The following is a 15442-nucleotide window of genomic DNA, read 5'->3' on the forward strand; positions in this document are numbered from 1 at the left end:
ACACAAAACCACCCCCACAATCTTTATGGGGCAAAGTGGGGGTGGATGGGGGTGGATTTGGGTGGGGGTGGGGGTGGATATGGGTGGGGGTGGGGGAGGATTTGGGTGGGGGTGGGGGTGGTTTTATAAATAAATAATGAGGATTTATTTGTTCACGCAAAATTAGTCCATTACATTTCATCAAAATAAGATCAAACCCCATCAAGTGGGAAATACTTGACCTTATACATTTTTACAACATATCATGCTTTATAGTTCATAGTATTTTCATCAACTAATTGAATAACAAAAATCAGTACAAATCGAATAATTAGTTATAATTTTAACAAATAATCTTTCAGCTTCTCTTTAAAACTCACATAGCACATTTCGTTCTTTAGCTCGTCAGATAACCCATTCCATAAACATATTGCTCTAAAATTAAACGATTTCTTAGCAAATTCAGTTTTCGGTTTCATACCGCTTCGAAAATTATTTATAGAGCCCCTAGTTGCATAATTATGGACCTCACTTTGTTTTACAAATTTGCCCGCAAAGTAAGGAACACCATTTAAACGAATTATTTTAAACATGATACACAATGTTTTATAAGAACACATTTCAGTCGGAAACAACCAATTTAAATCAGATTTTATTATTTCCGCTACAGGATCATATTTCCGTCTTCCAACGACAAGACGAGCCAGTGCACGCACCACCTTCTCTGCTACCAATAGATACTTTTTCGAAGTAGAACCCCATACACATACCATATAATTCAATATTGACAACACCATTGCAGTACCAATCATGGCCAGAGACACCTTTGAGAAATATTGCCTTATTGCATACATACTTCTTATCCTAAAATACGCGTTCTTTGCAATATTATTTATATGATATTTCCACGTTAAATTTGGATCTATAGTTGTACCAACACATTTAAGCTTGTCGCATGGCCTCACAATTACATTATTGACCAAGATATTGAAATTCGACACACGTGACAGATTTTGTCTACTACCTATAATAAGTAACTTTGTTTTATCTTTATGCAGAGACATTTTATGATCGCTTACATAGTTCACCACATTATTCATATCAAAATTAACACGACTTTGCAACTCATTCAATTCATTAATCTTTCCAAAAAATACAAAGGACGCATCATCCACAAATTTCATATCATTACCATATACCAAGACTTTACCCATATCGTCAATATATAGAGAAAATAGCCTTCCACCAATAATGCTACCAGCCGGGACCCCCGTTAACGTTTTCACTATATCAGATCGCTGACTATTTACTTCAACAAATTGCATCCGATTATTCAAAAAATCTCTTAGCCAATAATATATTGTACGTTTTACATAATTTTTCAAGTAAGGGGCCCCTAGGACACGAATCAAAGGCCTTCTGATAGTCAATAGTTACAAGTGCACATACCAGACCCTTATCAACATTCATACGTATTAAATCAGTCATCGCCAACATGAGATGCTCAGTATTATGCAATTTTCTATAGCCAAACTGCGACACGGATAATACATTTTCATCATATAAGTACTTTTCTAGCCTGATACTATAGATCATTTCCATTAAAAGTAATAGATTAGGTGACAGCACTACCGGTCTAAATTCCTCTGGAGAAGTAGCGCCCTTGACCTTCTCTATTAACGCTACACGTGACAATTTTAACATATTCGGAATTACACCGGATGAAAAAGAATCATTACAAATTTTTAGAACAGAATCACGAACAGCCGGAATAGGTAGAACTAATTGTAACATAAATTTGGATAAACCCGTAGTATCCGGGATTTTAGAGTTTTTATGCTTCAGAGCCTTCCACGCCTTTACCATTTCATGCGTACTGCAGTTCGTAACAACAAACTTACACTGTTTATCTATATCAATTACACCATCCGACCCTAGTGTATCATAAGGACTCTGACCCGCTGGAAAACCCATATTACAGTAGTACATGTTGATTTCATTTAAACTAACAGTCCTATTAATTTCCCTACGAGTCTTGCCAAAATCCACACCAAAACTCCGTAACGCTTTCCACACTCCAAACTTTCCAATTCTATATTGAGTGTTTTGAAACATGTCATGTTTTACAGACCTCTTAATGTGTTTATTTAAAAGTTTTGCCTCACACAAATGGTATTTAGCTTTTGTCGTTCTCCAACGCTGGTAGTTGAAATCCCTATCCATTATCATATTACGTGTTCGAGATGAGATCCATTTGCATTGTCCCTCTTGCTTGATTCTTGTTGTTTCCACTGGTGCAAAGTTGTTGAATGCTGCAACTACATAATTGTGAACCGAAATGAAATAAGAATTAACATCATTATTTTTTACATTCTGCTCGATGCCCTCCAAACATTCAATAAAATCTTTAAAATTAATAACATTAAAATTGCGACATTTGATTTCTCTTGTATTTTTAGTCACAGATCTAGTCATAACCTTGCAAGCAGAAAAACAATGGTCAGATATTCCTTTATCACTCACAATTACATCAACAATACTCTTACTAGGGATACATTTTCTATGATAGTTGAAAAATGAATTCTAATTTAACTTTTTGCATGCACCATGATATGTTTTGATAGCAAAGTGCAAAAATTTTTCTGCAAAACCAATTTGCTAATTTTTTAATAGCCTTCAAAATTGGCGAAGATGGGGGCGGAATAGGCGGAGTGGGAGCGTGTGGAGATGGGGGCGTACGTGCCCTCGACTATACACTCATCCTCAATATGCATCAAGCATACAAAACAAAAAATTGTGCCTACCTCTATGAAAATTAATTGGTTGATTTAATTTCATTCAATTGTCCGAATGAAAGTGGTTTTCGACGTAAAAATGATGAAAACACAAATTAATTGAGCAATGAGAACATTTTATGAAAGTCTCTCTGTCGCACATTTCCTCCTCGCAGTCGTCAAAACTTATTGAAAATAATGTTTCTGTCACATTCTTAAACTCCACACGATCACTAGTATAATTGCAGGCAAACCAGGAGTATTTAAGCATTGCTTCAAAAGCAACCGATTGAAACTGGTTGTAAATTAGCGATTGCATTTAATAACATTTTGTCTTTTATGTAAATCTATCTGTATTGAATCAAGGACGACCTCAAAAATCCTTCGGAGAAATATATTGTATTGTCTGAAAATGTATTTGTCCAAGGCTTGAATGGAAATGTCGTCTAGTTTGATACAATTTATTTGACTTAACACTGTCGTAGAACTTTAAAATCTTTATCATCTCGACGAGATTATAATTATTGCTTCGATATTTTCAATCTCCCATTCCTGCGATCACGATTCTTCGGAACTTGTGTCGGTTTGAGCAGCACTGACACCGTAAATGTCAATTTCATCGTCACTGGCAATGTCCAATACAACGAGCGTTTCACATGCACTGGTTCAAAAATTAAGTAAATTTTCGATTAAAAACAATCCTTCACTTGCTAAGTCGTTAAGATTTAAAACACTGTCAATTATAGGTACCCTAGCGGTGTCGAATTTTTGTTTTACTAATTATAGTAATAATTCGCACACTTTAATAATTCTCGCCATATTTAAGTAATAATTGATAATATGCTTACTTAATTGAACAATTTTTAGAGAATTTTTAACAAAAGTGAAAGAGCAGATGGCTAACATAACAATAAGTATTTGGTGCGCAAACTGGGCAAACTGATCTTACCCCTTCGCACAATGCCATTAACATGCATCAATTTTTTTCATTCACTAAACTAAATTTTCTTACAATTAATTAAATTTCAATTAAATATAAGTTACTAAATTTATCAAACATAAATTACTGATGGATTTCCTTGGGTCACACGGATCATAATGACCGTCACAGGTGGTTAGTGCATAGTGGGGGGCACGACCGCCCCCATCATCACACGCTCCCACTCCGCCTATTCCGCCCCCACTTTCGCCAACTTTGAAGGCTGTTAAAAAATTAGCAAATTGGTTTTGCAGAAAAATTTTTGCACTTTGCCATGAAAACATATCATGGTGCATGCAAAAAGTTAAATTAGAACTCATTTTTCAACTATCATAGAAAATGTATCCCTAGTTAGTTTGATAATCCTTTACAATTATTAAATCTAGTAAAGCCTCATACCGTGTAGGGTCAGTGACAAGCTGAGAAAAACACAGCCTATCCAAAGTAGCTATTAATTTGAGAGCATCTTTCTGCTTTGACAATAGATTTATATTCAGATCACCCAATATTATCACATCCTTTGTAATTGTGTTAAAATGAGCAAGTAACAATTCAAAATTCTTTAGATCATTTGGACACGAATCAGGCTTATAAATTACACAAATAATGGTTGATCGTTTATAATTGAACTGAATATTAATAGCCATAAATTCGATACAAGACGCATCCATCCACCCATCAATATTTATATCCATAATTCTACATACATACGTGCTTTTTGCCAATATTGCGACCCCGCCGCCCCTTGTAAGTCTGTCTTTTCTGTACAATGAAAATCCATTCGGTATACAATACTCTGTGTCAGGCTTAAACCAAGTCTCCGTCATACATAAAATATCTATAGCACAATCAATAATTAGTTTACATACTAAGGAATATTTATCATTATACGATCTCATGTTTTAGTGACCAATGCAGACCTTATTTACTGGAATCAGTCATTCATCCTGATCCATCCGTTCGCCCTCCCGTCGATTTTGCTTAGGATTTGGCTGGTTCCGATTTTCATCATCGTCAATCGTTCGCTTTAATGATGATCTCGTATGCATCTTATCCTGGTTTTGCACCTTTTTCGCACCAACTTTCGCTCGCCATTCGACTTGTTCCTGTTTGGTCAAATCCTTCCTTACTGATATTGAAGAGTACACCTCTATCCCAGCTAATTTCTTGCACATAGACAGTGCTGCATTCTTTTCCGCGGCTGAGTGAAAACTGATGCGGAGGGGGCGCGGTTTCCGTCCACTCGAATCACCGATACGATTATCAACAATCGCTCCGCTGAAACCTGGCGCGATAATCTTAACGATGTCCTTCGCAATTTGTAATTCTGCCGTTGTCTCCGGCACTCCCATCATCACAATATTTGACATCCTGATAATTCTTCGCTTCTGTTCTTGTATTTCTTCTCTGACGGCCGAAAACTCACTGTGAACCTCAGCTGAGAGCAACTCCACTTTCTCTTAAAGGTCATCCTGCCTCTTCTCAATGTGGGTAACTTTATCGACTAATTTTCTCATCTCACCAATCACCAGGCCTTGGAATTCATCAAATTTCTTGTCTAGGACCTCGCCTACAATTGTTTTTATTGACTTAGTCCACGGGTCCTCTTCGCGATCTCCTCCCGCCGATGAGGTCATTTCCAACGTCATTCTGTTTCACAATAAACTATGTGACAGTATCTTTGGGCCAATTTTCAACGCAACATGGAAATGTACCCCCCTCAGTAAGGACATATACTCATTTAAAGTGACTTATCTTTATATAAATCCAAAAATCCAGTTAAGATATGATTATGATGATAACAGTATCCATTATTCAGTCGTCACTCCTTTCGATGCACTTAATTTTGAGCACCAGATGCTTACTTCTGAGTATTATACGTCTTAAAATGAAATTAAGTGGTAATTACGAGCGTCTGTTGTCAATTTACTAAGAAAATTTTTGAAAATTATATAAAAACAAAGAGAAGATAATATAAAAGCCTCCTCACCTCTGGTTTTATAAATGCCGGCAATCGTCGTCGTCATCTTGATCTGCCTCCATGTCCATGACTTGGTTCCGGACCTTTTATCAGGTTTTAGAGCCATTGTCATGAAAATGGAGTAACCGGTTGAAACTCATGCGATTATGGGCTTAAAATGTGTAAATATCTGCCTACATCCATTCCTCAGTCGACAGACATTTGAGCATCACTCACTCATGTGCAATTGCTTAATTGCAAACAAATGTTCGAGACGAAACTGCTTTAAACATGCGGTGAGGATGGATTATTCCTTACAAAATTAAATCGGTCGGTCACACACCGGTTTAATTTAATGTGCTCCTGACTAAATTTCACACGCCCGCTCTAACTAATTGCTAAATGAATGCAGAACTTTTGTGGACACTGTTCCATATTTTGACGGCGAAGAATCAAAAGAAAAGAATGGAACAATTATTTACTTATTGTAGAATATTTTACGTTAGCATTAATTAATTAGAGTGTGTGTATACTGGATTAGAAATTTGGGTGCTAAATTATTTGCTAATTGATTCCAGATTTACGCCTGTTTAGCTAGTGCAAGTGTGATCAGGAGGTCAAATTAAATATTTGACCAGCATCCGACCGGTTAAGGATTTTCGTGTTCAATCTGGATACCCGAGGGAGAATAATTCCCCATGAAGTGGGGATTAAGTATTTAGCTAAATAAGATTATGTTGACGAGTAATAAATACATGAAACTAGGATATAAAAAGTGACAAAAATACATATTTGGTTTTCATTTTGCAATTAAATTTATTATAAGAATTGTGTCATTTTTTATTAAGCGATTCAGTTGTCATGGTAACAGTATGGAGGCAGAATAGATGCACAATGTGCATGAGGGTACATACATTCGAATGCAGCTATACATAATTAGGGAATTGCCGCATGTTCTAAGAACATGAAGACCGTGCGTATTTTAGACTGGGATTACTCCTAAAAAAATAACTGTGTCGGTCACACACTGGTTTAAATTGGTATGATTAAAATTAAATTTTATACTGTAGTTTTAAACAATTTCTAACCTTTAGCGGCCAAATTGATGCCAAAATGTGGTACGCATTTATACCTGTGCACATTCAAGTGTTAGTGTAATGAGTTAACCTCTTTTCACGTAAATACGCCATATGACGTATTTCAAAACATGTCCCTAAGAGACCAAATACGTCATATCACGTATAAAAAAATCCGTTGAATACCAAATTCGTCATATGACGTACCATGACGACTGTCCCTTGAGGACCAAATACGTCATATTACGTATTTCTAAAAAATGCAGATTTCTCAAAATTTCTCAAAATCCGACTGTTTCTTTGGTATTTTGTGGAAAACTCGATGGTAAAAAGTTGACTTTTTGGGATATTTTTCTTCACAAATTCTGAAATTTTCCCTATAACGACCAATGTAAAAAAGTGGATTTTCGTGATTTTCGCCACAAAAACTCGAAACTTGGAAACTGGTTGAAATAAATATTGGGTTTTTGCAGAAAATCATGGAAATTCAATTGGTTGCTACCAAATGTAGCTATGAATTCAATATCGTACTCAACGGAAATTTTAATCGAGGTAAATAAAGTTGAAAGAGGTTAAAAAAAGTTAGTGGAGTGGAGTGATTGCTGCTAAATTAGGTGCTAATTAATTCCAAATTTGTGTAGATTTGATACTGCTGGCCGGTGATGAGTGCTTATTTATGTAATTGTGTGTAAAACCAGGATCTGTGCGGTTTTAGGTTTAATACGTTATTTTCTTGGCAAATCCGAAGATGTAGGTATGCATCTCGGCGTTTATGTAATACCATGCCAATTAACTGAGCAATACCATGATTAATAATGTATGAGAAATGTGTATTTCTCATACGTATGCTTAGGATTAGTGAAGCAATGGCACGAATTCGGCAGTTTGCACGCGGGCGAAATATTAATACACGAAGTTTTTATTCTTCAGGTGTCACTTGCTAGGGGATAAGTGGCAAAAGTAAAATTCTTGCTAATAATTTTGTTCGATTTCTAAGATTTGTTACGAGATGGGGTACACATGTAGCATCGCAGGGTTAGTTTGCCATCATTTTGCATAGATAATTTTCTGAGGTGGGTCCAAAAAGGGGGGGATCATGATAAAGCTTACTAAAAACTGGATAGGATAAGTATGGGCTTGTACACTTAGCAATTTATTACTTAGATCTAATATGTTCTTGAACGGTACACCCATTAATGTTTAAGATGGAGGAGATATTACCAATGTGAGAAATTGTGTAATAAATTGCCAAACCGATGCAAAACAATGTGTATGTATTTAAATGTGTACATACATACGTATGTACATAGATGCCAGAAAGTTTCTCATCCCTCAAAAAATCTTCGGCGTCGCTGCGAAAAAGCATGTTTCTTTCTGCTTGAAATGTTGTTATTGTCTAGATCAAGATTTTACATGTCCCTATTTTTTGCACATGACCAATACCCCATCCACAGTTGTTAACATTACCTCAACTCGATTCTCAAATTTATTTTCCCTGCATCAGTCCGTACACATACTACACTTTAAGAAACTCTGTTTGAAAATTCTAGCACCAACACCCATATGACTTCCAAGTTCCAGAATACTGGCCCTGATTTGACCTCCATAACGTTTTCTATCTTCCATCACAAAACAAGCCAAAGAGAGCAGGAGCATGATTCCACAAACTAGAAATATGGGTCCCACCGTTTTGAGGCGGATAGGACCTTTCTCACAGAGTACCACTGAATCACGCTTCAAGGATTTATAATTTGCAAAAAACATTATTTCATTCCATGATTCTCCCATTAGACGTTGTGTAATGCCTATAACCCCCGAACGTTCTAAGTTCGCCCATCTCCCCTCAATGCCCGAAGTTGAAAGGTAACTCAGTCTTCTGAAAAATAATGGATAAAAGAAGTTCCTTAATGTTACGTCGAATGAAATGGACTCGAAAGGTGTTGGCTCCTTTGCTTCAAACACTAAACGCGTCCTGTTATTTATATACCCTGCCGCTATGGCGTCTAATATTACCGGTACGTCAATGACAGCATAAGTTTTGCTTGTGTCAACTGACACATTGAAACTTGTCATACTCCTTAATCCCACAATCGCTTTAAGAAACATTGCATAACCTGACGAGTGGTTGAAGAATTTCACATAAACCAGCTTGTCCCTCAATTCACGAAGCAGTCTTGTAGATTTATTTCTATTCTGGAAAAATCGCAAATAAGTAGGAATCGTGTCTCCGAGCACAACGGAATCACTAGATCCTTCAATATTGTAACCAGTAATGGTGACAATCGGTATATTAGATTCAACCAATTCTGTTAGCGTTCCAGGAACTAATGGAGCCGTAATGGCACTCAACCGCGAAAACATTTCTCCAGTATACAAATTATCCATGATTAGGGTACATCCACATAACAGCCATAGAGAAATAACTCCAGCACCAATTCGCTTATGGGAACAAAATATTTGTAAACTCTTGGAATTCACTTGTTTCATCAGCATGGAAATTATTTGAACCATATCCACCATTATTTTGCTTGCACTTTTCCGAGGTTCCGTAAATTGTGCTAGAATACAGATTGTGACACATGACAGGAACAAAACCAGCCAGACGGTGGCACTGAGAGGAAGCAAGAACGCATTCATACCATCCAGGCTTGACGGATATTGAGTCACAACACAAAACGGGATAAATGAGGACATCATCGAGTACGGCACATGGGTAAACGGCTGTACCGCAACACTTAGTATGCTTAGAGAATTCAAAACTACTCCAATTTTTAATTGCGAGACCGGATTTTTTGCTTGTTTGTAGTAGACTATGTAGAAGTTAAATATCTTAGACAAGTGGGAAATTTTGCACCTGCCAGACACCACGACCTTTTTGTTCGGGCGTGCGAAGACAACACCGCAACTAAGTTTTTCTAAATTTATAGGATAAGTGATTGAGACGTGGTTTTGAGCAAAGTTACTATTCTGAGACAACCAAAGCCCACACAATTCTGACAGATGAGTTATCTTATTTATTTCCACTTCTAAGACATCTTCACATATAATGCACGGCACGAATATCTTCCTTAGGATATCTACGCTAAAAAGTAAGAGCATGGAGGTGCCCATGTGCAAAAAAAAGTTGTTGAAATTTTTTAGATTTCGGGGGTGATATGTATGCTCGAACAGGTACTTCGGGTTAATATGCAACATTACGATTTTCTGTGTCAAAAACTGGGTAATATCTCCGCACAATTCAGCCTCGGAGGCAATAAATGCGACAGTGGTTAGATGAGATCTCGCGTGCCGGGGGATAGGAGAGTGGTTAGGAAAACCAAGTAGATAAGCTTGTGAGCTGTTCGAGATGATTTGATTCACAGAAATAGGAGAGTATTGATTGTTGCGGACAATTTGTGAGAAATATGGCGGAAAATCCTTGTTATTTTCTCCTATGCGTTGCACGAAGTAAACGTTGGAGTCGATAAAGAAGTTAGGAATCGACGAAATACTGGAGGAAGGAGTGAGCTGGGTAAACATAAGAAACATAAGTTTGATAGTTAGGTATCCGAACGGTTTCATTTTATTGGGACGATTACGAGTGTGATTCAAAACTTTTGTTATGCAAATAGCTTTTGTCCCCGACGTGAGCCGTGCGCAGATAAAAATTGTTTGCTTAAAGAAGATTTGAAAATTTCACTGTATGACATTTTTTGTTTTCCTCATACCAATATTTTCTGCGATCCTGTAGGCGCGGAAGCAGCCACGTCTACCTCATGTAAGAATAAGAAACTTACACTTTCGAAAGGCGAAATTATATGTAAGAAGGTATGACGATATCGGCTAAATGAATACTTCATGCAAGTGTGCACATACAATTTATTAAGGGGTGAAAGCCTTTTATAAGATCGTTATGTCCGTCCGTCCGTCCGTCTGTGTGTCTGTCTGTCCGTTGGTCCGATAACTTTTGAACGGAAAGACATAAAGACTTGAAATTTTGAACGTAAACTCCTAACGTCAAGGGACAGGACGAGTTCGAAGATGGACCCTGTGACATCGTCACCTGTGACGATGACGTCGACTTAGGATTAGTGACGAAAAGTGACGAAAACGTGTCACTTTCAGTTTTGGCATGTGACACATCATTTTTAACTATTTTTCAACGAGGATTTCGAAAATTCATGTCATTTTGCACTTGGACGTCACCCGTGACGATGACGTCGTCACAGTGACGAAAAGTGACGAAAAAGTGTCACATTTTAGTTTTGGCATGTGACACATCATTTTTAACTATTTTTCATTGTCGAATTCAATGGTGACCTCCATTTTGACCTCAGAGGTCATCTAAAGGTCATAGAGCATATGTATGTCAATTTAACAGGAAATTTGACGCTGATTTCAATGGTGACCTTTATTTTGACCTCTGAGGTCAGGAAACGTCACATAAGGGTTATCAGCTGTTCAATTTCACACATCTGAGACACAAACATTGAAAACACGTCGGATGTGTAAATTTTAACAAATTTTCGAACATACAATGACACTTTGACGTTTAACACACTTCTTTCACCCCTTGGTTACATGCTTTGTAACGGTTTATTTTACCTAAAGTAGCTGAGCGTAGATACATATCATTTTTTTCACAAAAGTAAAAAGTCCAATTAATTTGGTGATGTTTGAAAAACTATGTACCGTTTGGAAAGTAATGGAATCCTCATAAAATATTAATGATCTGTATGATTACTATAAAACATGTAATTTCCTGGATAATGTGTGGAGTGTGCCTATCTTCACAATATCAAAAAGTTTTGGCTCAATTTACCATGTTTCGATTTCGTTGTTTACAATTACAGTTTCGTTTGCAATTGTCGTCCTAAGATTAGTTATTTATCGATTAATTCTGTTATTTCCTTCAAGTGGTTTGTTTTATTAGCAATAAAATATTTACAGGAATCCTATACAAAACAAAAGTAAAAATGAATTTTTCCGAGTTGACTAAACCTAAATATATAGCTATTTTACCACTATTATTTCAATGTTTAAAGTGAAAGCATTATCCAAATATTCGCGACGGAATGAAGTAGGACGCATCAGGACTGCCACCTTCAGCTGAGACGTCTTGGTCGTACGTCTGACATTTTGCGGCGACCCCTTTGAGTGCGGATTTTCCTTCTGAGGAAGCTGACCAGAAGGAGATGTATGTCTTTTCCTCGTCGTCTCGGTGGAGGGAGAGGTGGCCCACGCAAGGCGTGATCCAGATTTTAGATGAATCACTCTGTACGATTGTAGGAAGCCAGAGGTAGACTGTGACCATTTTCGCTTACCTAGAAGTAAGTTGAAAACTTGCACCAGATTCCCGAGTAGTGCAGGGTTAACTGAGTTTTCGTTATGAATGCGGTTTCGCTCATTGGTTTAAAAAGCATGTAAAATATTTCTGTTACCATTGAAGAGGAGTTGAGAAATGGCGGATGATACTGGCACCCACCTTATGAAGATTTGACCTAGTGTGTCGTTCCAAGGTATCGTTAGACTGGCGTAGAATGGTTTTGGTTAACCTTATTTATGGTGTATGTAGGTGCGTCTGTTCTAAATATCAGGAGTGTGTGTGGGGTTGCTAAATTTTTTAATATGTTACTACATACGTAATGACAATTGAAACGAGGCGAGATTCAAATACGAAAAAAATATTTACAACGCGCTTATCTGGGGGGGGGGGTTTGATGTGTGGACCTTATCTTATCCTTGGTATAAGTGGGCTCACAGCGACTTTTTTCGATTAGCCCTACCTATTTTTGTTCTGTGTGGAGTGAATTGGAGAATTGTAAGCAAACGACGCGAAAAACATTATACAATGATATACATGTATGAGATATAAATATGTGCACACTTATTAAATAATTCGGGAGATAAGTGTATGAATGGGTTTACCTGTTTTTGTGTGCATGATGAAGCAATGTTCAGAGATCGGTCGGCAATAGTAGGATTTCACTTATGTATGTATGCTTGTCATAATGACGAGGTGATGCTGATTTTTGCATGTGATTATCTTTAAGTGGACTTTGCACTCTGTGTGCTAGATTGCAAAGGTGAGCAGACCTGTAAATCCTGAAATAACTGCTTGAATTGTGTCGTATTTTAGAAATAAGTGAAACGCTGCATAACCATATCGGATATCTCATCTTCCATATCCATTATCCATATCCATATCCATCCATATCCATATTCAAAATCACAATGAGAAACGGTCCAATGCTCTGATTGGCCAATTCAAATTATCATCAACCAATCAGGGTGCAGGGATGTCACGGAAAATTTCAACGGGACCAACTTTTGTAAATTATAATATAGATTTTGTCATTTGTCCGCATACGTAATCTCCAGACCAAATTTTTACTTCAATTTTTTGTCAAAATTAATATAAAATCGATTCGGCTTCATTCCGCCGACTGGGCTTTAAATCGCCAAGCCCGTCCTAGCACGTCTATTAAAACTCAATAGTGATTTTAAATATTCGGGAAAAATAAAGCCATACAGCCATTTGAAAATTCCCTCGATTGACTTTATGTTTTACCAATATACTATTAGCAAAATTTCAGCAAAACTTTTGTCATTCAACCGCATTATGCAATCTCCAGACCAAATTTTTGCTTTAATTTTTTGACAAAAATTTTGTCACTCGATCTTATAAGCAATTTCTAGACCTAATTTTCGCCTCATTTTTTTTGTCAAAACTTTTGTCAAAATTGATACGGCTCTGTAGAATTTTCTACGTTGCCAAGGAATTTTTTTACATTACTAAAAAAATTTTCGAGCGTTGCCAAGGAATATCATCAACGTTGCCAAGGAATTTTTTAACGTTGCTAAGGAATTTTTGTAACGTTGCTAAGGAATTTTTTCAAGTCCAGAATCATGTCCATAATCATGTCCATTATCATGTCCATAATCATGTCCATAATCATGTCCATAATCATGTCCATAATCATGTCCATTATCATGTCCATAATCATGTCCATAATCATGTCCATTATCATGTCCATAATCATGTCCATTATCATGTCCATAATCATGTCCATAATCATGTCCATTATCATGTCCATAATCATGTCCATAATCATGTCCATAATCATGTCCATTATCATGTCCATAATCATGTTCAAAATCATGTCCAGAATCATGTACACAATCCCTGTGCTATGATTGGCCAAGGGGAAATCTCAACAGCCAATCAGAATGCTGGAATGTCACGGAAAATTTCAACGGATTTTTGTAAATTATAATATAGATATTAAGAGAATGGTTTACTCTAAAAATATTTTTCCCTGATAAAAATAAACCCTTACCTGAAATGAGAACGACTTGAGTAATGTTTTTGTAAACATGAGGCTCAAAATGACCATGGGTGTGACACAGACGAAAAACAGGACTGACGTGGATCCCAAGAGTAACATGATTCTGCTCTCCTCCGCAAACTTCTTGCTCTCATCTCGGCTCGTTTTCCCTACAAGAAAGAAATATTAAAAGATTTCTAAGTGCTTTCTCTTCACATGGACGATTAGTTTTCAATCGTCATGGGTAATCGATGTTACAAATTGGGCTTGTCAGAAAAAGATTTATGGAAAAAGTTTTGGTAAAATAATTCGTTATTGATATGCAGTTGAGGGATTGCTGGATTTTGCTAAGGGAAAATTGATGGGATGAAAGAGCACTGATAAAAATAGAACAGAATGTTAAAACATAGATTAGGTTTTATGTATTATAAAAAGATTCTTTGTATAAAAATATAGTATTGAGACTCTTGTCTATGTTCGGCCTAAGTGATGTTAAAAATGAATTTCTGTTTGTCTAGATATTATGGTTTCCTGGATGAAGTAACGTTTTCTTAGGCCCAGGGATTTGTTATTAGTGCAGTTATACATAGATACCCTATTTGAGGGGGGGGATAACAAGTATGTCTTTTTTGTTTAATATTTATGTTAGTTAAACTAACATATTAAACAAAAAAAAATTTCTTAGCTTGGCTTGGAGACGGCGTGGGTGGATATTATGAAGATATTAGGGTGCAAAATTCATAAGGAATATCCCTCTTTGATCACGTAGAATCATTTCGGAACTGGTTCAGGTTTGTTTCTGGGTGCAAAATAATTTGTTTAGGGAACTGAAAGATTTGCGTGGGTTTTGTATTAAAAAACACCTGGGCTCAATTCTCACTTAATTTTTTCATGTAGCAAAAAAACGACACATTTTATAGCACATAAGAACAGTCATATTGCCCCAAAATAGACTATTATCAAATATGTGATACTGCAATCAATGTATTCAGAATGACGCAATCCCTGCAAACCTTGTGGGTGGTGTTCGCACACCCCATAATTATTGACCATGTCCCACTTTATTTCATATCATTGTGCAACAACTGCACTCTAACAATACGTGCTTTCCCCGTGGGATGAAAGGATTGGAGAAGGACAAAAGAAATTTCTGCCGAAATCTAGATCTCAAAGCGGAATCTAATTATGGATGGATCCGGTTACGAATGTATGAGATGTGTTTTCGGGCAGAATAGATTGGAATTTTTTCTCTAGTAGGGATAAAATCTTTCGGATGGGAATGTAATGTGGGTTGTTCATCATGTTAGAAAGATTGGAATTTATTCATTTCTCTTTGCCCAAATGAGACAGCTCAATCTATTTTGTTC

At 36.7% G+C, this 15442-nt stretch overlaps 1 protein-coding gene across 12 annotated transcripts in view; it reads right to left on the reverse strand.

Annotated features, from left to right (window-relative positions):
• The window catches only part of LOC110842246 (probable G-protein coupled receptor B0563.6), a 72159-nt gene that overhangs the window by 34713 nt on the left and 22004 nt on the right, over positions 1 to 15442 (reverse strand). The window contains exons 5-9 of one of the 12 annotated variants that reach the window (XR_004833740.1): positions 14088 to 14245; positions 6781 to 6824; positions 4653 to 6691; positions 4444 to 4570; positions 119 to 2297 (exon numbers count right to left, since the gene is read on the reverse strand). Coding sequence is in view for 4 of the 12 variants with exons in the window: in XM_035846744.1 (XP_035702637.1) it covers positions 1309 to 2297; positions 4444 to 4513 (1059 nt within the window). In the remaining 8 variants the exon portion in view is untranslated. Of the gene's footprint in view, positions 1 to 118; positions 2298 to 4439; positions 4571 to 4652; positions 10686 to 11308; positions 14246 to 15442 lie in introns of those variants that run through there. The other 11 variants (XR_004833739.1, XR_004833736.1, XR_004833735.1 and 8 more) reach the window with 11 other exon arrangements.

This window comes from Folsomia candida, unplaced genomic scaffold (genome assembly GCF_002217175.1).
Source record: "Folsomia candida strain VU population unplaced genomic scaffold, ASM221717v1 Fcan01_Sc001, whole genome shotgun sequence".
Lineage (NCBI taxonomy): Eukaryota > Metazoa > Arthropoda > Collembola > Entomobryomorpha > Isotomidae > Folsomia > Folsomia candida.